The 23,548-nt window shown below is 37.2% G+C and overlaps 1 protein-coding gene across 4 annotated transcripts in view; it reads left to right on the top strand.

Moving 5' to 3' along the window:
• NAALADL2 (N-acetylated alpha-linked acidic dipeptidase like 2) overlaps positions 1–23,548 on the top strand; it is a 477,589-nt gene that overhangs the window by 304,854 nt on the left and 149,187 nt on the right. For all 4 annotated transcript variants that reach the window (XM_063339333.1, XM_063339332.1, XM_063339330.1 and 1 more), the window contains one exon: positions 499–649. In XM_063339333.1, the coding sequence (XP_063195403.1) occupies positions 499–649 (151 nt within the window). The remainder of the gene's footprint in view (positions 1–498; positions 650–23,548) is intronic.

Raw genomic sequence — 23,548 nt, forward strand, 5'->3', positions numbered from 1 at the left:
ACAATTCACTTACATCTGATTTGGAATAAAAATCCCCATATTTTTCGGTTCTCTATGAAAGGGAAAGGGAAAACCTGAGGTATTTCAGTCACAATTGATCTATTGTCTGCTGCAAGTTATGGTGCAGGGATGCTTTTTGTCCTTGACTTTGAGGAAGTTTGCCTCATTTGCTGCCCCAGATCTATAGATTTTTGGAAAGGCTAATTACAATTACCAACTCAAGCTGTGATGTTCATTAGGCCTTGAAAGTAACTTTTGACATGAATTGTGAAACATGACTTCTCAATTAGTGTTTTGGCGTTTTGATTTTGTCTTTTCAAAGAATAGCTGCTGTATTTTTATTACAAGCAGTTTGGAACTGCACCTGTCTTTATTCTGTTTGAACATAGCATAGTATGGTGAGAGCCTAATGATAAAGCCTCCATCTCAACAGTAATTAAATAATGTGTTCTGACATCTTGTTTGTTAATAGTCATCTATGTTGTTTTGCTCCCTCAGCTTTCTCTGTTAGAAGATGCAGGGTTTGGTGGTGTTCTTCTTTACGTTGATCCTTGTGACTTACCAAAGACTGCAGATCTTGCTGATAAAGCTTTTATGGTTTCCTTGAACAGCGGAGGAGATCCATCCACACCTGGTTATGCCAGTATTGGTAAGTACTGTTCAAGGCATATTCATTTAATGGATATTTTAATTCTGTGTAGACTCTAAGTATGGGAGTTTAAGCACTAAACCAAATCCTGCCTGAAATAGAAACCCAGAGTAAGGGAGCACTGTGTGATGCAGCATGGCTCAAAGGATGGAATCCAATCTCAAAAGTGCTTTACTCTAAACTCTTGACACAGAGTCTATTCTAAATAATTTACTTTGTTGCTTTTTGTATGTGTTTAATCACACACCGAACCATTATTCCTGCCTGCTTATTCTTATCCCATGAAAAAAACCACCCTAAAAACCTGTAAAGTCTAATCCAATAGTTTCAGAGCAGGTACTACGGGATCTGTCTCCACTGAAAGAAGTATTTTTCCCTTCTTTCTATCTTCTACTTTCATGGTATTGGTAATGAAAACTTCTGGTCAATAGGTGAAAGAGCAATGTAATCAGAAATTTATATTTGAAAAGATTTAAGAAAAATTAATGTTTATAGTATCTTTGTGCAATTAGCACTTGAATAGCATGCGTTCATTTAGCCTTGTCTCAATTCTGCCTGGATAGACTTCTCTGCTTCCTGCTTCTCTGAATACATGTATTTTCAAAGTATGGGAAATAAAGAATTGATTTTAAGGAATTGCATAGTCTTTCAAGAGTTTCAGGTTTTGTTTTTTTTAAAAGCTATACTAAAAATAAATAGAAGCAGCAGCGTATTTGACTTGTATGCACTACTTAAATCTCCGTTCTGGCAGTTCAGCGAATGTGTGTTCTGCTTCTCTGCTGCCTTTTCAACTTTACAGCCTTTTTTTACTATCTAACTATTTGGAAATGTATTAAGCAGCAGTCTATGAGTTTGTGACAAGGCTTCATCAAGAATATTTGGTCCGGTTACTAGCTCAGACATCTAAAGTCTGACTTGAATTGGCACTAAATCAACTGAGGCAACACTGAGATACTTCATGACTAGAATGGCAGAAAATAGAAATATTTGCCTGGTTGTCAAAGAAGGGTGTTAGCTATTCACAGCATGAATGCCTTGACAGCTCAGTGGGAAAGAAATTGCACATTTTCTCAGTGTCTCAGTGTACCTGACCCAGTGTTCTTAAAAGTGCCCTGGGAGCTACAGAGGTAAATATAACACTCTTCAAGCTTTATTCTTGCTCATTTCATGGAGCTATTTGAAAAACAGTTTGTTGCTTATCTCTCTGGCTGACTCCTTAATGTTTTAGTTCCCCTACATGAAAAGTAAAGCTAATTAAAATAGATACATCAACAGGAAGGTGCCACTTCAGTGTCTAAACCTTACGCGTTGGTTTTCTGTCAGTAAATGATCTCATCAGCAGACCGCATTCCAATCTCCAGTTTGAGAAAAAGAAGCTTAATTATATGGAAAATGGTGATACCCTTACAAGTACATTGATGGTTTCTAGTAGAACCTTATTGTGGTTTGTCTGTAGTTTTAAATCTCCAGGCAACGTTCATAAGCTGAATTAGGCTATCATGTTCCTAAAATCATTTAATTTTGGTCATTGAATGCAATGATGAGCTGGAGAGAGCTCAAAGGAACACTTGAGGATATGCTTTTTTACAGTTCTGTCACTGGAAGGTAGATCAGATGGAAGTAATTTCTGTGTTTCTGATGATGATTTTCTTTTCTGGAGACCATGAATCAATTTGGTTATGCCTGGGACAATACAAATACGTGTAGAGTGCAGACTTTTGCCTGAGGGATGCGCTTGCACATAAGGTAGCTAAACCGACTATATGTAGAATGAAAGTGCCAGATACCCAAGGTTGCCCCTATCACTTTGATTCACAGAGTATAACATGCACTACAAGAGATTTTATTGGAAGCTCCTGCTTAAGATATTGGCATATCTTTGATGCCATCTGTACTCCACACGTTGCCAAAAGAACTGTTACTATTACAGTCTCAGGGACTGCTCTACCACCATTCTCCATTTCACTAGGAAATTCCTAGTAAAATGAGTGATCCAAAGTTAGTCTTGAACTAGGTGAATAAAAGGCAGGAAATATTCTTTTAGTCTGAAAAGAAGTTTATCTGTGGTGTCAGAGTATTGGACTGCTAGGTTTTTTCCTAGAAAAAAAAAAATCTTCAGTAAATATATGGATCTCTTCTCAAAGTTAACGACATTTTTAAATGGGGTTTATGTAGTAGTACAGAGAGAACTTTGGAGATCTCGTGAGGTTTTAGCTCAAATCTGTTTCATGAAGATTAAATGCTGCGCTTCTGCATATGAATTATTTTAGAATGTACAGAAATAGCTGGAGGATGGGTTTGAGATGCTTACTATCTATGAGTGGAATGATTTTTTTGATCACTGTTTAATAAAGGGAATAAAGTAATGATGTGGAAAGGGAAGTCAACAGCACTTACGTAAAAGTTTCTGCAGCTTTATTTGATATTTTAATTCTTCTGTTCTTAAGACTATCCCAATCTTACGTCCTATCACTCCTGAAACAATCATATGAGCCTTTGCGAGCATGAATTCTGTCTTCCTGACTCTGGTTGCAGAAGACTAGTCACGCCCATTTTTAGAAATCTTTCTTCTCTCTCCCTGCTTTTGAAATGAAACAGATCCAGTGGGTGGGACTCAAGGAATTAAACATATGGGATTAAGAAACTTGAGAGGGAGATCAGAGACTTATGTGGCAAAATTTATCCTGAAAATAAAGTTTAGAAGAATAGCATAACACTTGAGTGACTTCCTCCATCTACTTGTTTTTTACACTTTGACTTTTTGAATGCTGCACTCCCTTGCACCTACCTACCTTTGTGTGGCAGAGACACATTAGATTTCTCTGTTGCTATACTTCAGAGCCATTTTAAATCAGCTTTGTTTTCACACAGGAAATGGGTCAGTAAACAAAAATATGGATAGAACCTATTTGTTGATCATAGTATGTAAATAGAAAAGTGGCATTGTGATACGCATTTAAGAACCCTGCCCCTGAGATAAGGTACCTCATAACAGAATCCCTATCTGTGCAGTGATGGGGTAGAAATTATTTCATGAAGAATTCAGACAGCATCATAGAAAATACTGTGAGCTTAAAAATGGTGAAATGATAGCTGTAAAATGCAATCTTATGCTATCAGCTGGAGTTTCAAGTGTAATGTTGTTTTAGAGAATTGTTGCACAGAGGTTATAGCAGTAAGGCAACATGGTATCTTTGGAAGTAGTGCATGCTTCAGGACCTTGTTAACAGCTAGCCATGTAGCCATAATAAAGGGTGAAAAAAAACCAACAGGGAAAATGCACAGTGTCCCCAGAATTGTGAATAGTGAATGTTATTCAGGCAGAGGAATTTTTAATTCCTCAAACATTGCTAATTGGATTTGATTTCAGAGGAAGGGACAAGGAAGCAAGGAATTGGTGAGGTGTTGATCCACTGCAGGCCACAGCTGAGCCCCTCAGTGAGGTTGATGGTAACTCTGTAAACATATTTAAGAAAGGACAGGAATGCTGGACAGACAGGGGAGTGAAACTAAGCCCGGAGAAAGGCAGGATGAAGGTGCTGATTTAGTCTATTTGATTTTGTTTCTCACTATCCAAATCTGTTGTAATTGGCAATAGTTGACTCTGTTTTGCCCACGACGGTAATTGATAAGTGCTCTCCCTGTCTTTACCTTGACCGCTGAGCTACCCTGTTGAGTAGGGAGTGAGAGCACAGCAGGGTAGGTGTCTGGAACCCACCACACTGTGTTCTCCATGTTTTGGTAAATTACAGCAAAAGTTAAAGAACACCAAACATGCATCATAAAAAGCCCGTGGCATTTATCTCTTTAGTCACGTGTCATTCTTTAATTGAGCGTAGCCGGTTCTTCTGCAGAGAACCCAGGGAATTACTGTTACTACTTGGAATGTGGGCAGGTAAGTACATGCTGTGATGGAAATGTATGCCTACTTTATTTTTAGTCAGCAGTGTGATTCTGTATGTTTATGTGCTTCCTGCCTCATATCTGAATTTGTCCTCACTGTCCTTCATGATATTTTCCTCCTCAAAATCAACCAGCTGAGCAGAAGTTAACTAGAAAATAGAATGTTGTGTAACAGTTTTAACATGCATAGGCAACATATGTTCTAAAATGTTTTGTTACAAATCATCATGACTGTTTTACAAGATGTCCTCAGCCCTGGTTTGCCTGTTCTTTTAAAGAACAAAGCATAGTTATAATGATAGTTTTTGTATGCTTGCCTTTGCAGCTGTGGAAATGATCCTGGGCATATTTTTTTTTTTTCCCAAAATGTGTGTTTACCTTCTGCTAATAACAACAGATAAATGGAATAGAAAGATAACTTGGTGTAAAATGACTGTCTACATTCAGGCCTCTGGTTTTTTTTGTTTTGTGTTGTTCTCCTTATGGGTAGACTGAAGCTGGGGAGAAAGAAAAGTTTACAGTACCATACTTTAATTTAGTGGAGTGTGTATATATGTTTACATATACTCTAGATCATTTTATTTTTTACTTATAATTTCAGTGGTTGCCGTAAAAAAAACCCCACACACTTTATCATTATCAACTACACTGCTCTATCTGATATACTGTGTTATTTTCTGTATGAAAAAAACATCTGTGCTAATGCAACAGAGAGGTGAATCTTTAGAAAATACTGGCTTTTGAATAGTGAGTGCAGGAAGTAATAATTTCAGCAGATTTTCAATAATACCTCTAGCACTAAGGGTTCAAAAGGTATCTGAATCCGTGATCTGCCTCTTCAGATTTTGCAGGATATGGTAAAGCAACTAAATTTGTGTTTAAGTACCAAATTTGCATGCTCTGAGTTTGAGTTTTGTGGGTTTTAGTTTTTCCTCCTTTCTGGCTTTCAGTTGGTGTTGCATCTATTTAAAACTGAGAAAATCAGTTGGACATCAAGATATTTTAGGCCTACAGGTTTAAGTGTGTGCACCTCTGTATTGTATATCAGATATAATTTTTTTCTTCTCTTAAGCTGCCTGTAATTTTATCTTGGGGGGAGGAACCAAATTTGAATTGAAAATGAAGTGATTTTGTCAATTAGAGTATTAGAAGAGGAGGAGAGAAATTACTGCCAATGGTACTGCAATATCTTGCTAGCAGCGTTTGTATCATTTGACTCTTGCAAATGCCATACTGAACCGTACGGTCAAAACTTTTCTCAATCTCAAACAGAAAAATATAAAAATAATGGGAATTTAAGAGAGTGGTGGAATGTACAAGTGGTAAACACAAAATTATTTGAAAAACAACAGATCAGTTTCTCCTGTGCTGCAGAATTAGTTCAGTAGAGAACATACGGCCTAAATACTTCCTGATGCCTTAGAAACTGGAGAGAACTCCTCAGAATTTTTGATTTTTTCAGACAGCATCAAACATCTAAACAGCCTTGACTCCCTACAGAATATTTTCCAGTGAAGCCACTTTATCTCATCCAGCAAAAATAGCATTTAAATGGTGTCTGGATTAGATTTTTGAAGCTACTCAACTCACAAGTGAGTTTACCGTATTTAAATCTTTTGTGCAGTTGTGGTTGAAAGTAATCCTGCCATAGCTTTACTGACATGATATTTCAGCTCAACATAATTTGTGTGAGTGAGCTAATTTATTATGTGCTCATGAAAGAGCAAACATCACTGTGTGGCAGTAAGTCTAGCCGATTTATCGGAATCTGCTACTAGAAAAGCATGGGTGCCTGCAGAGGCTAGTTGAAATCAATTGTCTTTGCATGTGCCGAGAATCCGGGCCGGGGAGCTGTTTTTACAGCATCAGGGAGTGCTGTGAGCGTTCCTTGCACTCCCATATACAGCTTCTGCTTGTACATGGAAATGGTGTTAAGTAGATGAGATCCACGACAGGATATTGAGGAAGTGTTTTACTAGATTTATGCGTATGATGAGTGTATGAGGAAAGGAATTACTTTTGTTTGCAAAGGTAGAGGGATGAATAGTTGTGCATTTGCTCACTAATGATATATAATGATCCATTTTCAGAACCAGCTTAGCTCTGAACTGACTGTCAGCTAGAGTCCAATTTTATGGACCACTTGCTCTGTTGCCAGTTATTTCCTACTTAACGCTCTTCTCTGTGCGTTACTGTGGTTTCTTCTAATCCTGTATCTTTGACAGCCTTTTCCAGTGGCTTCATTGTGTTTCAGGTGGGGGTTGTTTTCTTTCAGAACCCAATTAAGCTAATGTTACTTGAGGTTTTTTTCATCCGGCACTGTCTAGGAGATAGGCAGAAAAGTGCAGCAGTATTTGTACATGAAATCCGAGTTTATAGCGAAAATGCATAGAAATAGCAACCCAATACAGGCACTTTTAGGTTTTTGCTAATTGCAGCCTGCAAAAACATTTATTTGTTCACTGCAGCTGAAGCACTTGCTTAGACCCATATCAAATTGGTAATGACATTGCCCCACTGCAAGCAAACAACAGTGATATTGCTGGTGTTTGGGCATCCAGAAAGGGCTTAGAACAGTAGGTAGTTACCTTTTAAGTGGTCTTCTTTTTGAAGGCTCCAAAACTCTGGCGATATTATTAGAGTAAAATAACATCAGTGTCCTAGGCCTGTTTTTCCTGTGTTTCCAATAGTTGAGTCTAATTATCACCATCTTCGATTTCGGGTGATATATTGTACATTCCGACAAATGGCACTCATCAACATTGAAAAGATTCTCTCTTAATATGACTGTTCAGGCAGCTTAGATTTAAAACTGGCTGATAATTTTTCAATGAAGTGTTAAATTAAAAGAAATGCTGGGAGCCAGAATATATTTGTGAATTTCAGGTGAATTTAGTGTTTAGTTTTGTACCCAGAAAGAGGATTTTAAAAAGCCATTCATTTCCTTTTTAGATTTAAAACCCGCAAACTTTTCCCTTCTATTTAAAAGTTGATTAAATATAGGGAAGTGACAAAGGGTTAAGGGAGTGAACATTTTTAACATAATGGGCTCAAATCCATTGCCTTTTTCCTAATTTCTTTTGTATGTACAAAGCAAATACCTGTTTTGGAGATGACTGTGTTTTACTCTTTGCTCAAGCATACTCATGCTAAGATGACACCTCAGAGTAAAAGGGAGGCATTTCTGGTAGGCGGTGCTAGTTATTAATGCTGCTGTAATTGCCAGAAATACAGCTGTCTCAAAGTACAAATTCTGGTCAGATTGAACCAATAATTTTGGCCATATAGATGCTAAAGGGAAAAATGTCAGAACCAGAACGATTATAAAGCAGTTTAGGTACCCCTCACAGGAAGACAGAACAGATTAGTAGCTATATATGCATAAATAAAGGAATTGTATTTGCTAATAAAGCTCAGTTAACTTTCCCATATATTTGTGCATGTGTGTGATACAACGGTATTTTATCCTCCTAGCACTCCTGTGCATAAGTTGGGATACTACAGTGTTACTCTTACATATTGCAGAGGTAACACCTGCAAGTGCACCTGCATAGTATCAAGAGCACCGTAAAGTCAGCTGGCTGATTGTTTAAGCAATTAAAGATGTAATTAGTTTTATAATTGAATTTTTTCTAGTGCAGTTTGAATACTGCAAGCCAGAATAAACCAAATCATCTTTAATTCAACTTGATCTCTGTTCCAGCCCACTGCTTACCATATTCAGCAGCTGCATAAAAAGATAATAGTACTTCTTCCTACTTTCAGACAGGTAGGAACTCCCCCAGAAGAAAACCTAATCATCTTAAAATGGAGATGTGGAAAATACTTTTTCGTTACATAAATGTGTGCTATCATATTGTACTGTTCGGCAGAACACTAAAAGACATAAGTAATTCATCAGTTTGGGTTTGGCCAGTTTTCAGAATGCTTGTACTTTTCAGAGGTTTTTTCAGACTTGAACTGTTTGCCTTTCCTTCAGAGATAGAAGAATGCTCTACCCAGGGGGACTCAGAAAGGGTGGGGCGGAGAAGCTGTTATGATGGTTGAATTGGTTGGGTAAGGACAACCTGGGTAGTGAAGGAAGCTTATGAGAAAACAGGATAAACAGTATGTGTACATCAAATGTGGTCAAAACTGTCTAAACACATTGGGGCTGTGATTTCAGTGACAGTGGGCTCCAGAGCATGATGTATCATGGAGTGGCTGGAACGTCTCTGATACGGATGTCAGGAAATGGATCACAGCCTGTAGCATAGGAGAAAAGATGTGCAGAATCTTTGGCGGATCGTTGAAGGATGAGTCACCTGCTCAAAGCAGAGTCAACTAGAGCAGGCTGCCCAGGACGTTGTCCAGTTGGGGTTTCAGCATCTCTAAGCAAAGGCCGCAACCTTTTCCAGTGCTTGACCACCCTCACCATAAAATAGCTTTCCTTATGCTTAAGGAGAATTTCCTGTGTTTCAGTTTCCTCCTCCATTCCCTGAATACCACTGGAGAAGAAACTGGCTCCGTCGTCTTCTGCATTCCCATGAGGTATTTACACACATTGATAAAGATCCTCGCAAGTCTTCTCTGATCAAGAATAAACGATCCCACATCTCTTAGCCTCTCCTTGTATGTCAGATACTACAACTCCTTAGTCATTTTTATGGAAATTACACATGCTAGTCACCATAACAGAGTTCGACTGCAGGTTTCCATGTAAGCCAAAAGATAGATTCTTTTGTGTAAGTACTTTTTAGTAATAATGCTACAGCTTGAGCTGGGTGCCTCCAAATAGAGACCCCCTTAGTTATTTTCCTGTGCTTTTTAAAGCACAGTGTAGGAGATAAGCTGTTCATGTGCCTGTTCATGAGACAAGCATGTGTCTTTTGTCCAGTCAAATTGGTCAATGGTTACTTGTCCTCTTTGATGACTGGAGTTTTGGCACAGGCACCTTTAAGCTCTTACACAGTTTCATAGTCTTTTTTTCCCCCATCTGTACCTGGATCTCACCCGTGTTCTGCTGACTCTGGGTAGAATGGTCCCTTTCTTCACTGTTTGCACCTGAAATTCTTTGACTTGTTGTCTACCGGGATCCGCATGTCCTTTTCTGCCTTGCTGCATTCCAACCAGTCATCCCCTAATGGGTACTGGTGCATGGGCTTATTCCCTCCCACCGCAGGACGCTGCATTTCCCTTTGTTGAACTTCATGTGTTTTCTGGCAGCCCATCCCTCCAGGTTATTGAGATCCCTCTGAAGGACAGCACAGCGATCTCGTCTATCAGCGACTCCTCCCAGTTTAATATCTTCTTCGGACTCACCAGTCATCTCTTTGTAGAAGGCTACCAGGTTGCTCAGACATGATTTCACTGTTGTAAATCCATTCATACCACTCCCAATGACCTTCTTGTCCTTCATATTTTTGGAAATGGTTTCCAAGATTATGTGCTTCATCAGCTTCCCGGGCACTTAAGTATGGCTGATCCCAGATCCTCCTTCTTAAAGGTGATAGGAGTGATACTTGCTTTTGTCATGTCCTCATGACCATCTTCCCATGACCATGAACTTTCTAAGATTTTTATGGCCTTGCAATTACATCACTCAGGTTTCCCAGCCCATCAGGGCTTCCCCTGATGGGTGAATTTACACCTTCATCTAACTAGCGTTGTCTTAAGCTATTTGTTCCTTCTGCTACGCTTGTTACTGTAGTTTGGATGCTGAAGGATAGTGCTAGATGAGGTTTCTTAGGTGTGACAGAATGTAGCCCTGCAAAATGCATTTGGAGCAGAGCAGCAGTGAGGCATCGTGTCCAGTGGTGTTCTGTGGATAAGAGGAGCTTCCTCTGCCTGCTTAACCTCCACGGATGGTCTTTAGGTGTGATGTTATGAACCACCGTAGACATCCTGCCTAAGTACACTCGATACGGCTGTAAACATAGTGACCCCTTCCTATTATGGGACGTGAGATTCATGTACTGTTGCTGGTACAAAGTTGCAAGACTCCTTTATGTAAGAGACTGCATCAGTTTTGTTGCAAAGCTGTTCTCTCCTTTCCTCTACTAAAACAATTTAAAGTGCTCTGATGTTTGTTCTGTGAAAGCACAGAGCTTCATTTTGGGAAAGGGATAGTACTGGAAAAAGTATTTTAGGGTAGAGATCGCCAGGGACCGGCTGTGCAGTACAAGAGAATTTCATAAATGTGGGAGAATTTCTGTGACAAGGAGGCAGTCACAGCTTACAAAGCTTCTTTCTTCAGTGCTTTTGGAGTAGTCCTGTATGCAGTGATGCCAGTCAATATTTGCTGTGTGATGGGTACAATGCCAAAATGAGAAACAGCCAGTTTGTTGCCAGATGCTTTTGTTATCTGAGATATTTTTCATGTACAAAACTAGGCTTATGAGAATTATTTGAATAAGCCTTTGAAACTTTGATTTGATAAACCTTTGAAACTGTTTCAATTTCAATTAGGACAAGTATATGCACAAAATGTGTGTAACTTCCAATACCTCTTACATGCTAATTTTACATAGCTGACAGGTGGGTCTATTGAGTTAGTGAAAAAAAGAGTGAAGCCTCTTGGGTTATTTTAAAACATCGTTGAAGTTACAGATCTTTTAGAATAGTGATATAATGATTTGCATCTTTATTTAAAATGTTGTGCTATAGGGACCCCCCTTTACAAAATACGTAATGAGCAAATGCTTGCGCTGCCTACTTGGGAGGTAAATTTTTTTCTTACAGCAGATGTCAGCTAAAGCTGACACGTGCTGACAATCTATTCCTTTCTGGTATAATGCTCATAACAACGAGACTAATTTTAGAACAGCTGTCCTACTCATGTTTTAAGATGTCTAGGTTATTTTTTTCTTGATTTCCAAGCACCATCAGTCTTTCAACCAGTCCACTGTATGATTTCTGGCAAACCTGGTTTAATCCAGGACTGCAAGGGATTTTCAGCAATATTTTTGCATACTCTGAGAGGACTGAACCACACATTGCCAAGCCTTCAAGCAGTTAAAACTTGGGCAGCAGTAATTTTTGCATAGTATGAAATTAATTTCCTTTTTCGTACTAATAAATGAAGCGTAAAGGTGAGCTAAAACCAAGAATTAATTCCCTTGACAGTTACCTCAGCTCCTTCCCAAAATGACTATTAGATGTGACTTTGAGTTTTGCTGGTAAGGGGCAAAATATGTCTGTGGGCAGTAGTATTATGTGCTACTAATCCATTGAAAAAATAGCTACATCACCTGGCATGGACTGTCTTGAGAAATGTTTTAGAAGTTCCCCAGAAAGAGAGAATATAGACTTTGCGAAGATAGTATGACTGGAATATTTCTTGAGTTAAAATTAGGTGACTCATGTGTAAGGAGAGTTGTATAAAGTTTATTTAGATAATTTCATTAAAGCATTTTTGATTAAAAAAAAAAAAAAAAAGGTGGGGGGGGAAGGTGAGAAATTCAGTAATACCAAAAATGTAGGTATCAAATGACTAGTACTATATTCGGTTAATTTTACTTTGTAGTCATAGTAGGTTTGTAAGCCTGAGGTCCTTCAATGCTCTTATCAGTTTTTAAATACTAGCATTCTCTTTTCTTAAGTAAAAAAGCATTACCTTGTGAGCTTCAGGATACTGGAGGAAACCTAGAAGTGCAGCTTGACTGCTGCCTAATAAAAAAAAAATAAAAATCCCAATTACTCATGGTTTTTAAATAATTTTTGTTTGTTAGTACAACATATCAAAGCATGGAGAAGAAGCATGCTTAAAACACCAAGGCATGAGCAGTAGTCCTAAGCTGGTCAACAATGTTCTCATGAAGTTACAGCTTCAGTTTCATTTTTTGAGTTTCTGACAGTTTCATCTTGTTAGACAAAACACATCTGTGTTTCTAGAGCCCGGATTTATCCTCTGATTTATACAATGGACCTGTAATTCTGAACTCAGAAGCCCTGATTTAGGAATCAGTGCTTTAAGATGGAATTTAATTACATCTCTCATTTGCTTTGTAAGATGAAAAGTTGAATTGCAAATCCTATAATAGATTTACAAATCCTAAAGCATATGTAGAAATACTGCAAGAGATTTACAAATAGTAACATAAATCTTAATAAAGGAATTTTTAGCTATACAAATCTACAGTTATTTCTAAGTTAAAAATCTCTGTGATCCTAGCAGAGATCATTCTTGAATTTTAATGTCTGTTCTGTTTTGGGTCAGGTTCTTTATGATTTGTTTCTACAAGACTTAATGTTTATTAAAATAATTCTGCCTCAGTTCCTGCTTGAAGTGTATAGAATAAAAAAAAAATTAAAAAGACATTATGCTCTGAGCAGAGAGAGGAGTTGCTGTTCATAGAACACATAGAACAACATAGAAGCTGTTACAAAAACTGTTCCCTGATGGTTATATTATAGCACAAATGGGCAACTGAAACTTGTATAAAAGTACTGTGAATTAATAAGATGTTTGTCTCGTAGTATGTACACCTCAATATGGATCAGTTTTTGAAAAGACATTGTAATATCTCACCTTAACATGAAAAAATCCTGAAACAGATTGCCCAGCAAGATTGTTGCCCAGAGAAGATAGCCAAAATGCAGCTGGGATGTGTCCCTGAGCAACTTGATCTAACTGATGCTTCTTTGAGCTGGGAGGTTGGACTGGATGATCTCCAGAGGTCCTTTCCAACCTGAACTATTCTGTGATTCTGTGAGCAGGTAACAAATTTTAGAATAAATTCTGACAGCTATTTTTTTGTTGATAGTGATATTAAAAAAAAATAATAATATAACTGACCTGGGACAGTATGGCCTAAAAGAACCTGGGAACTGTGATACGAAGCCTGAAAGCCCCGGAGTATACCTTACAAGAACTGGCTATTTGTAACACTTTTGGAAAACATGTCTGTATTGTAGGAAGGGAAACAAAATACTGGACTAAATATAAGAAATCAGACCTGAACAGGTTCTGCATAGTCTTTTCCTTGTTTAAATTCTGACCCAAGACATTAATCAACAATATGAGACGTAGGAATAAAATGTGATTTTGGCAGAAGTACAATTTTTTTTTTTTCCATTTTAACTAGAACTCTTCTTTTTATGAATCAACTATTATGAATTATTTTATTATTTGGATCGACTTTTATTATCGACTATATCGTACGTTTCATTTCTTGGTCTTCACTCTTGATCAATAGTTTAAAGGACTTCAGTCTTTCTGAGGGTAAAGAACAAGATGCTGTGTGTGTTGGTAGTGTGCAACCATTTAAATTGATCTTGATCTGGTATTAAAATAGAGGAAAGCTTCTGTGACACCTATTGTAATTGACAGACAGAGGAAGAAGTACTGATTCGACTGATTCAACGTGTCCATCTAATGCAAATTCAACACAATGGCAAGTATTCATTCATGGTCCAATCTAAAGAATAAAAATAGCAGTAATTGTCTGAATTGGAAGAATCAGTGAATGTTTTTTGAGAGCTATAAGTTTAAAGAGAGAATTAGATGGGTGAAACATCGGTACTTATAATACTTTAGCCTGTAGATTGCAGACATTAGAGAAGAGTTCTCAAACAGCACTGGGTGCTGTGCAGTGAGGAAGATGACAGGATGAAATATATTTTAGAATTTTCATTAAGGAATTTCTGACACGTGAGAAATGTGTTAGTTATATGACATATTCTGTAACACTTAATCATATTAGTTTTTCCTCTGATTGCAGTGGTCTTGGTAGCTCACAGACAGATTTTGAGGGTGCTAAAGGAATTAAACCATCTGAATAGGAGATACATCCAGTGGTTCTGAGAAACGATGACAAAGAGAAAAGGATAAAATAAACCTTGAGGTCCAATAGTGTTTGTATTAGTGGATGCAACATCACGGTAGTCTTCATGATTCTTTTGTGGAGCAGGATTCATGAGCAGTTACGTGCAGGTTTTTTGGAAGGTCAGTTAGAGTGACCATCATCCTATTCTGGTAGGTGCCACAGTTACTGCGTGGTGTTCAAAGCTAAGTTTTCAACATGAAAGCCAGTTGTCACTCCTGGAAGAAATGCTTGCATTGTTAATATCCTTGCTCAAGACTTTGCGCGCAGGAAAACTATTCTGAGCCTCAGAAATTTCTGCTTTCACCTGTATTGCTCTAGCTAAGACAAAATATTGTGGAGAAAGGTCATCTGACATTGAAGTTCAGCAAGGCAAGTGCAGGCAACCCCTGCTATCAATACAGGCTGGGGGATGAAGGGATTGAGAGCAGCCCTGCCGAGAAAGGCTTGGAGGTACTGGGGGGTGAAAAGCTGGACATGACCTAACAATGTGCGCGTGCAGCCCAGAAGGCCAACTGTATCGTGGGCTGCATCCAAAGCAGCGTGGCCAGCAGGTCGAGGGAGGTGACTTTGCCCCTCTGCCCTGGTGAGACCCCACCTGGACTGTTCAGCTCTGGGGCCCTCAGCACAGGAAAGACATCGACCTGTTGGAGCAAGTCCAGAGGAAGCCACGAAGATGCTGGGAGGGCTGGAGCCCCTCTGCTGTGAGGACAGGCTGAGAGAGTTGGGGTTGTTCAGCCTGGAGAAGAGAAGGCTCCGAGGAGACCTTATCACGGCCTTTCAGTACTTAAAGGGGGCTTATAAGAAAGATGGGGACAAACTTTTTAGCAGGGCCTGTTGCGACAGGACAAGGGATAACGGTTTGAAACTAAAAGAGGGAAGATTTAGACTAGATATAAGGAAGAATTTTTTTACACTGAGGGTGGTGAATCGTTGGCACAGAGATGTTGTAGAGGCCCCATCCCTGGAAACATTCCAGGTCAGGTTGGACGGGGCTCTGAGCAACCTGATGCAGTTGAAGATGTCCCTGCTTGTTGCAGGGGGGTTGGACTAGATGCTCTTTAAAGGTCCCTTCCAACCCAAACTGTTCTATGATTCTACATATGTTTAGAGCTGCTTTTCTTAAGCTCTGTCTGGTAGCCCAGTAAAGCTGCACTGGTATCCCTATAATAATTGCTCGTGATAAGCAGGTAGATATCCTCACATGAAATGTTTTTTACTTTAAAGACATGACTTCGCAATACCCAGATTTCCTGTCTTCCATTAAGGCTCCGGACACCTACTGCTTAATAGAGAGGCAAAATGTCAAAAGACTTTGACAGTGATATTTAAATAGAGAAATTACCTGCTTCTCCCTCCCTATCATTCCTTCTAAAATGGGTTAAATTTTTGTGGACTTGGAAAATTGAGCAACACAGGGTTCAAGTCCTATTGGCATGGCAACAAAAGAATTGCTGAGAGCTGTAATGTTTAAGAAAAGTGATTCCTGCATGCAGCCTATTAACAGTATTGTGTGGAGCTAGTCTCTCTTCAAAAGGATGTTACTGTATCTTTTTTTTAACTTTTTAAATACACATTAGTCTGATATTGTATGCTTTTTTTACATTAAATTTGAATAATCGAGGTGATCACTGAAAGGATATAGGAGACAAAGAGTCATTACAGTTAGGCTGCTAATGATACTCTCAGAGTATACCAACATTTAAAAAATAATTTAAGTTAGTGATGAAAAATGCTTCTCAAAATCCTTATGGGAAATCAAAAGAGACTTTCATCTAGCCAATAACCCATAGTCTTGTAGCTCAGGAAATTGCACAGAAAATACTTTTTGGAAAATCAGTTATTTAACCCCTGAGATATTTACTCTTTTGAAGAGTTACTTGTTTACCTTTCTTGTGTTTCAATTAATCTGTGATTTTTATTAAGGCACATTTTGACAAAAGGATCCAAGTAGCTTTAGTACTTACATTTAGAATTATACTAAGATTTCTGGCTTTTTTAGGTATTTCAGGGTGATGTTGGTCCTTCAGTTTTGGTTTGGGTTTTGTTTTGGGTTTTTTGTTGTTTTTTTGTTTTGTTTTTTTTTCTTCTGTGAACTGATAGATTCTTGGGGGATTTGTTTGGTTTTGGTTTTTTTTTGAGTAGAAGAAACCTTTTTTTAATGTTAGTAATCTTTCTTTATTCCATATGCTTTATTTTTAATATCTGTAATTTATCTGTTTGTAATCCATTTCCTCTTCTGAAGAGTGAGAATATGTGGTGTCAAAATAGAGGTCACAGCGATCAGCTAAAAGAAAACAAGTTTTGCTTCTTTTATAAGAATATGGTGGCTACTCAGATGGTCTGAGTCTTTCATTTGTCACATATGAGAACAATATGCTGTTTTGCCAGACTCTTATTGTAGGACAGTATTCTGCAGAATTACTTCTCCCCCTGTCCTTTTCTGTAGAACAAAACCAGAATACAGGACAAAAAGAAATCGCAATAAACCTGTTCTATTTTGGCTAGTACTTCACAAGGCAGGACTGCAAATGCGTTACTACCAGAGAACCCTATCTGCGGAAGGAAGGGGTTAAATCCAGCTAGAAGTATGTTGAAAGCGCATCTGGAAACATTGAGAATAGCTCTGTGTACAAGATCTCCAGAAGCGCTTCAGCATTCTCGTAACCTCTTGGCTATCTCAGTCATTAATACTGCTGAAAGTATTACCTTTGGCATTTGCATTTGTTTACTGGATAATACTGGAAACATAGGTTATTATTTTTGTTTATGCAGATATAATTTCATTTCTTCAAGGTTTTGCATGATGTGCTTCCGTGTGTTGTTAATCAACAGTGACTCAAAGGAAGCATTGTGATATTAAGCGGTTAAAGATGAATAAATGATGGTTGTGGAAGACAGATTTTTAAAAAGTCAGCGTAACTGCTGATTATTCCAATATTCTGATTTGCATGTTAAATATCAAAATAGAGTTAAAATATTGAAAGTTGAGTATATTAAAGAGTCATCACTGAAGGATTAAATTGTTATAATATTTTTTGTTAGTTTCTTTAAAAAAAACTTTGAATGGCTGACAGGTAGTCTAAGTAGCAAATTGACGTCTGTTAGATACACATTTTTTTTGGTCCTGGTAAGAATTTCATACTTGCTTCCTGGAGAAAAGTCTAAGCATTACAATGCTGTAGATATTTTGTTATTTTAATAGTAGTGCAGGTTTGATTATGCGGATAATCTGGATGCACATTATTTTAGCTAAAGAATAGCCCTTTCATTTTAATGTGTTGCATGTTCCTTACCTGTCATGAAAAATGGGATTAGCAGAATTCATAATAATTATATTATTTTTTTTAAATATTGTTAAGATGTGCTGCTCAACACCATAGTCTGTCACTGCTGTACCAGATTGTTATGGAATCAGGTGAACTGTGATAAGTGTGTAAGTCTAAAACTAAGCTATTATATTCTTCAGTCATGCTTAGTCTTCTCTTCATTCTGCTTCCTTACATGAAAGGAGATTTTGTTGGTTTTTATAATTTTTTTACTTAGTTCATGAAAGGGTCTATCTTCTGTTTATCTGTTTCTTATACCAACTACATTTCATGGAAATTCCAGTATGATAAAGAACGGTAAGAGTGAGCTGTTATGGTAGTATAGCTGTCTCTTACTGACGCTTAGGCACCAAGCAATCGCAAAGGTAGGACTTCTGCGTTATCTCTGAAGTTTGAGGGGTTTTTTTGCTTTTACTGGAAATTACAATAGTGCTTTATCTGATTAATTAAAACAAGTTAAAGGATTAGGTCATTTGTGTTACGATATGGATTTGAGCACCTAAAGCCAAGATGAACAAGGTGGCCAAAAGATGCCCTCATGACACAGAGATCATTTCAAGTTTGCCGGTTATAGCTTACTAAAATATTTATGGTTTCAAAACTGGATTGGTTTAATATTTTAGTAATTATTATAATAGAAATAGCTTCAAACTCAAACATGTGTTGTACCTGTCATTTGTGAGGCTTAATCAAACCCATGTTGAAATTCTTAGCCTGCAAAAAAAAAGGAATCGAATAAAGCAGAGGGAATAAAAGAAATTGAATGTTTAAATAAATGTCTGTAAAACACCCACATACAGACCTAAGGCACTAATGTGTACTGGACTAGATTTTGATGTGAGCTTGTTTCTGTTCTGAATATGGAAAAAATGGATTTCCTTTTAGCTAGAACCTGATGGATTTTTTTCATATATTTACTCTTAAATACGGTAGTTAAAAAAGTCTATGGTCTTAAATTTCAGTGAGAGAAAGGCTTGTGTATTTTGAGCTTCTACTGAACTGCGTTAGTAGGATTTAGGAAGCAATATCCAGTATGATTTAAGGCTTGAAGGAGCACTTTTGCAGCTGAATTACCGTTCTTGTCTTAGCTGTAATTGTGCCCATACATTGTATCTCTGACTGGATATGGGTGCTAATTTTGGGTACTTGTGTCTCTGATGATTTGACTGTGAGACCAATTAAATGGTTAGAAGCACAAAGGGGTACTTAGAGCTCGGATCTGTTTAGGTAGTGCATAGCAAACCCGCCTACTTCTGTTTCAGGTCCTACCTTCCTTGTTACTGTGCGTTGTATCAGACCCTGTAGAAGTCACTTCTAAAAGGAGTGTGTTGAAGGCAATCTATGTTGCAGGTTGTAATAATACCTTTCAACATTGACCTCACAGTATTGATAATGAAGCTCCAATTGTTATGGAGTACTTCCTAAAAAATGCTGGTGACTGTTCAGTCCACTGATCCGATGGAGGTTGGTGGCTGTTCAACATCTTGCATGTGGCATTTTCAAAAACTAAGCTTTATGCAGTAAATTGTTCTCAACTAGAGACTCTTACGCTCTAATTTAGCAGAGGCTGACTGCGCTCATCCAGAAAAGAAGTTCGATTCACAAGGCGTCTCTGCCACTTTCTTTGACTAAAGGGAGGAAGGAAATGCCTGACACCTGTGGAAGGAAAGCTTCAGTTATCTCAGAAATGTCAGGCAAAATGTCAGGGCTGAGAATATCAGGGTAGTGATTTGTATGTTCCACTGACTGGATGTTTTTCTTATGCTTCCATCAGTATTTTCCTTTGAATTATTATCTAGTGTCTTTTATTTTTGTGTTGGTAAAGAAAACTTCAGTGTTCCCACTGCTAAACGCTTGCTGTAGACTAGATCCTCCTCATCTTTTTCAATTCCTTTGACTGGTACGTTTTACCTAACCGCTGGATTTTTTAGTGTGAGGGCTAATAATTAGAAAAATACTCCATCTGAGACTGTGTGCTTGAATAACTGAGCTGTGAATGTACCTCATGCAGACGATTCATCCTTCAGAGCTGCTTTCAGGATAAAAAAATTATTTGTGTATATGTGAGGGTACTGAAACAAGTCTCTTTAGAAAATGGAGTTTTGGTGTAGACTTGGATACTTCCTGTATATTCGTTAATGCTATTTAAAAGATGCCCTTCAAAAACATGTCTACGTATTTTTGTTTCTGCTTGGATTTAATATAAGAGTAGAGCTAGTTGATGTACTAGTTCTTCAGGATATTACCAACAGGATGTTAGTACCTGATAGTAATGGAAGTCCTGTCTTAGTTTACTGTTCTGGAAAGCTTGGTAATTAATAAGTGCTTTTAAATGTATTTACAATTCAGTCATGACAAGGGTGAAATACAGTTTAGAGTTAAGATCATTTTGATTAAATTCATTATGTTAAATCTGGAGAACTAATTTCAGAATCAGTTGTAAAATGTGTTACTTTCGTTAATGGCAGCAAGTACCTGAGTTTCAGTTCATCTAAGAATAATTTAAATTACTTAAAATTAGAGGAAGCTCTATCACCTCTGACTAATTTATTTGCAAGTTTGGATGTTTTAGGTAACATTTTTCAATACCAGATGTCTGCTTAGCCAGTTTCAATAGTTAAATTATCCCACGACCAGCTTTGCATGTTTCTTATGACCTCAACGTGGAAATGCCGTGTGGTATTTCATTTTCATCTGGTTATCCCCTTGGCTGTGCATTGCTTTATCTGCCTCGTCATCCTGGGCGATGATTCCTCCTTCTGTCCTGGTTTACAGATCCTTTAAAGACTTGCTTCCTTCGTTCTACGCAGAAGAAATAAAATAAAAACATGAAAAGCAGATCTCTTGTGACTTTCCTCTACTATTTTATCCATACTTAATCTTCCAAGATAAAATCAAGGAGCAAAAGCTATTTTTACTAGTGTGGTACATACTTTTTTTTTTTTTTCAAGTATATATTTTAACAGTCTTAAAATGACAAATCCATAAATCTAACCTGTTACTTAAAATACCTTTTTTACTGTACTTCATTATATATTTTGAAATTCATTCCTTGAAACTCTTTTTATGTACAATTTAAATTAAATTTTGCTTAAAGCTTAAACGTAACCACCATTTTCAACAAGTTTCTTGGTTTGTCGAGAAGGTTCTCACAGACAGTATTTCTTGCACTTCTGTATTTCAAGGTGAAATAATAAAGTTTTAATGGGAAAATTGCAATTTGACAAAGTTTCTTAAAACAATCCTGAAATATTGCAGATACTCACTGAAACTCTTAGTATACAATATTACTGATAAAACAGTTCATATTCCAGCTTGTAGGCTTTCACCCACATCGTAATACCTATAATACTCTAAAAAGGTTACGTTTTTCTTTCCAGGGAAAACAGCTGAATTATCATAAGGGAGACTGTTTTGTTGAAGTCAAAATCTGAAGCCATGGACTTTGTCCCATTAAATGAAATCCCTTTCTAAGATTTCTGCTTTGCCCTTATATGGTTTATAAATAATTTATAAATAATAATAATATTTATGATTGCATCATCTGTCAACAGATTATTTATTTGATGGTGGATACTGGTATGCTTTCAACTCCCACCTGTCAGCCCACATTCCTCTAATCTCTTGAAAGGTATTATAAGCATCTAAATGTAAGAAAGTAGTGTTATCTGTGCCCAAGATACCCATCTCCTTAATTCTGCTGAGGTCAGTTTTGGATTATACAATTGGACTGTCCTTACCTCATGTACAGAAGGTGCTTTTGGTAGGCTGAAAATACATAAAACCATTTTATGGGGATAGCTAATAATTCTAGGTATTCAAAATGAAATATATACTCTTATATGGCAAGTGGAGAAAAACAATTTTCAAAGATCAAAATATACAGCAAATTTCAGGATAAAAATCTAGACTTAATTATAAATAGACTTAAAATTTTAATGTACTTTTCTGTAGTATGCACTAGTATGATCTTTACAGTGTAGCAAGTAGAGTAATATTATTTTCAATTAATTTATGGATAGACTGTTGTCTGCTAAAATGAACTGAAAACAAAGTTACACTGTCAGAGCTCTGCACATGTTCCCCTTTTTAGTCTATGGTGATAAACTGTAAGTGGGCATATTGGGTATTTCTTTGATTAAGCCCACAAGCAATAAATAGGAATCTTCATAAATAGATGTTCGAGACTCTTCAGAAGAAAGGTGCTACTTTGACTCAGATTTTCTTCTGGGAAGCATATTTTCTTTTTCTCACGTTCTCACACTGTGTCTTGGGAATCTTTTAATTGACTGTGGCATAACAGAAGAAGAGGTATAGAAATCCTAGCCTGCTATACGCTTAGGTGGTGTAGCATTAGGCCCTTTCTTCGCAACTGCAAGGATTAAGTATACGTTTTGTTTTGCACTCATTGCTAAATGTATTCTTACTCCAAGAACAGGGCAGCACTTTTCCTTAATAACCTACCTCTCTCTCTCTTTAGTTCTCAGTAGCTTATTATATCTTCTTAGAAGCTTAAAAACACTTCATCTTGTCATTTGACCTTTCCTTTCTAGCAGTCATTGTTTATGAAGAAAATTTTGCTTTGAAAATAAAAAATGCCTTTTTTTTTTTGAGTACAAAATAACATGTCTCTATTGTACGCTGTGCAGATCATTTAGCGGAGGTTGTTACGGTATCAATATGTTAACACCATTACGTGTGGTGTTTGAAACGAATGGATAATTACACAGACTTCAAGTTATACACTTGAAGAAAGATCTAGGCAACAATAAAATTTATCTGTTCGTTGTCTAAGTACTTTATCTTTTAGTTACCTAAAATAGGTTCAGTTCTATCTAGTTGCCTTTATTGGTTGAGGTAGATGTTATAGCACGTCAGTGGCATGTGTTTTTCCATATATTTGTACCAACATAGTATTGACAACCCAGAGTTCTTTTGTTCCACACCGTAACCTTTGACGTTCGTTACTATTTCACTTGAAAGATAACAGAGTTTACTCCTCCAAATCTCTGCAAAGTCTATCCCAGAAGCTAGACCAAGAGTGTGTTCATTTTATACACTGAATTTTCTTACCTTCTGTTAAACATTGTTTAAGGCAAAAATTTCCACTTTAGAAGGGGTGAGGTTTTTATCAGAAGACCTGCTGGTTTGTCTGATACATATAAATCATTTAGGGTTCTCACTGGAAAACTTTTGTGTTCTATAATAGCCCAAATACATACTGAAGAGTGAGGTCTTATTTTCCAAATATCCATGGAACTGTATCCTCCTTCTTCCAAATTATGTCTGGAAAAACCCTGTATTACATATAAACAGTATTTACAAAAATTATGTCATTGTATTTGATGAAAAATGAATAGGACTTTTAATTTCTTAGTCAACAAAGATTAATCTGTAGAGTTAAAATTTCAATAAACACCTGTCGTTCCTTTTTATAGTATCAAAATAATGGAGAGTTTCTTAGGACTGGAGAAACAGTCTAAAGTTCTGGCCATTTTAAAGTTGTTAAGAGTTTTCACTTGACTTTAGGGTCAAAATTCAGTCAGAATTTTCCACCTCTGAGTTACTGCAAGGTCAAGTTAATAGAGATAAAAAATGTCACATCTGTGTAGCTGGTGCAACAGCATTTCAGAAAATGTTCTGAAGTGGGTTGTTTGGGAATTAATTCAATTTGCCAATGCATGTCCACACATCCGTCTCTGCTGTCATTGCCTCTACTTATAATTTTTGCTCTATTATCATGCAGAGCCTGTCTTCCCTTAGGATTAGATACTATTTCTTATTTTCATACTAACTGGTTAAATTTAGTAAAATCCGAGTGAAATACAGAGGGAGTCTAATACTCAAACACTGTTTTGTCTATA

The sequence above is a fragment of the Chroicocephalus ridibundus genome, chromosome 6 (assembly GCF_963924245.1).
Source record: "Chroicocephalus ridibundus chromosome 6, bChrRid1.1, whole genome shotgun sequence".
Taxonomy (NCBI): domain Eukaryota; kingdom Metazoa; phylum Chordata; class Aves; order Charadriiformes; family Laridae; genus Chroicocephalus; species Chroicocephalus ridibundus.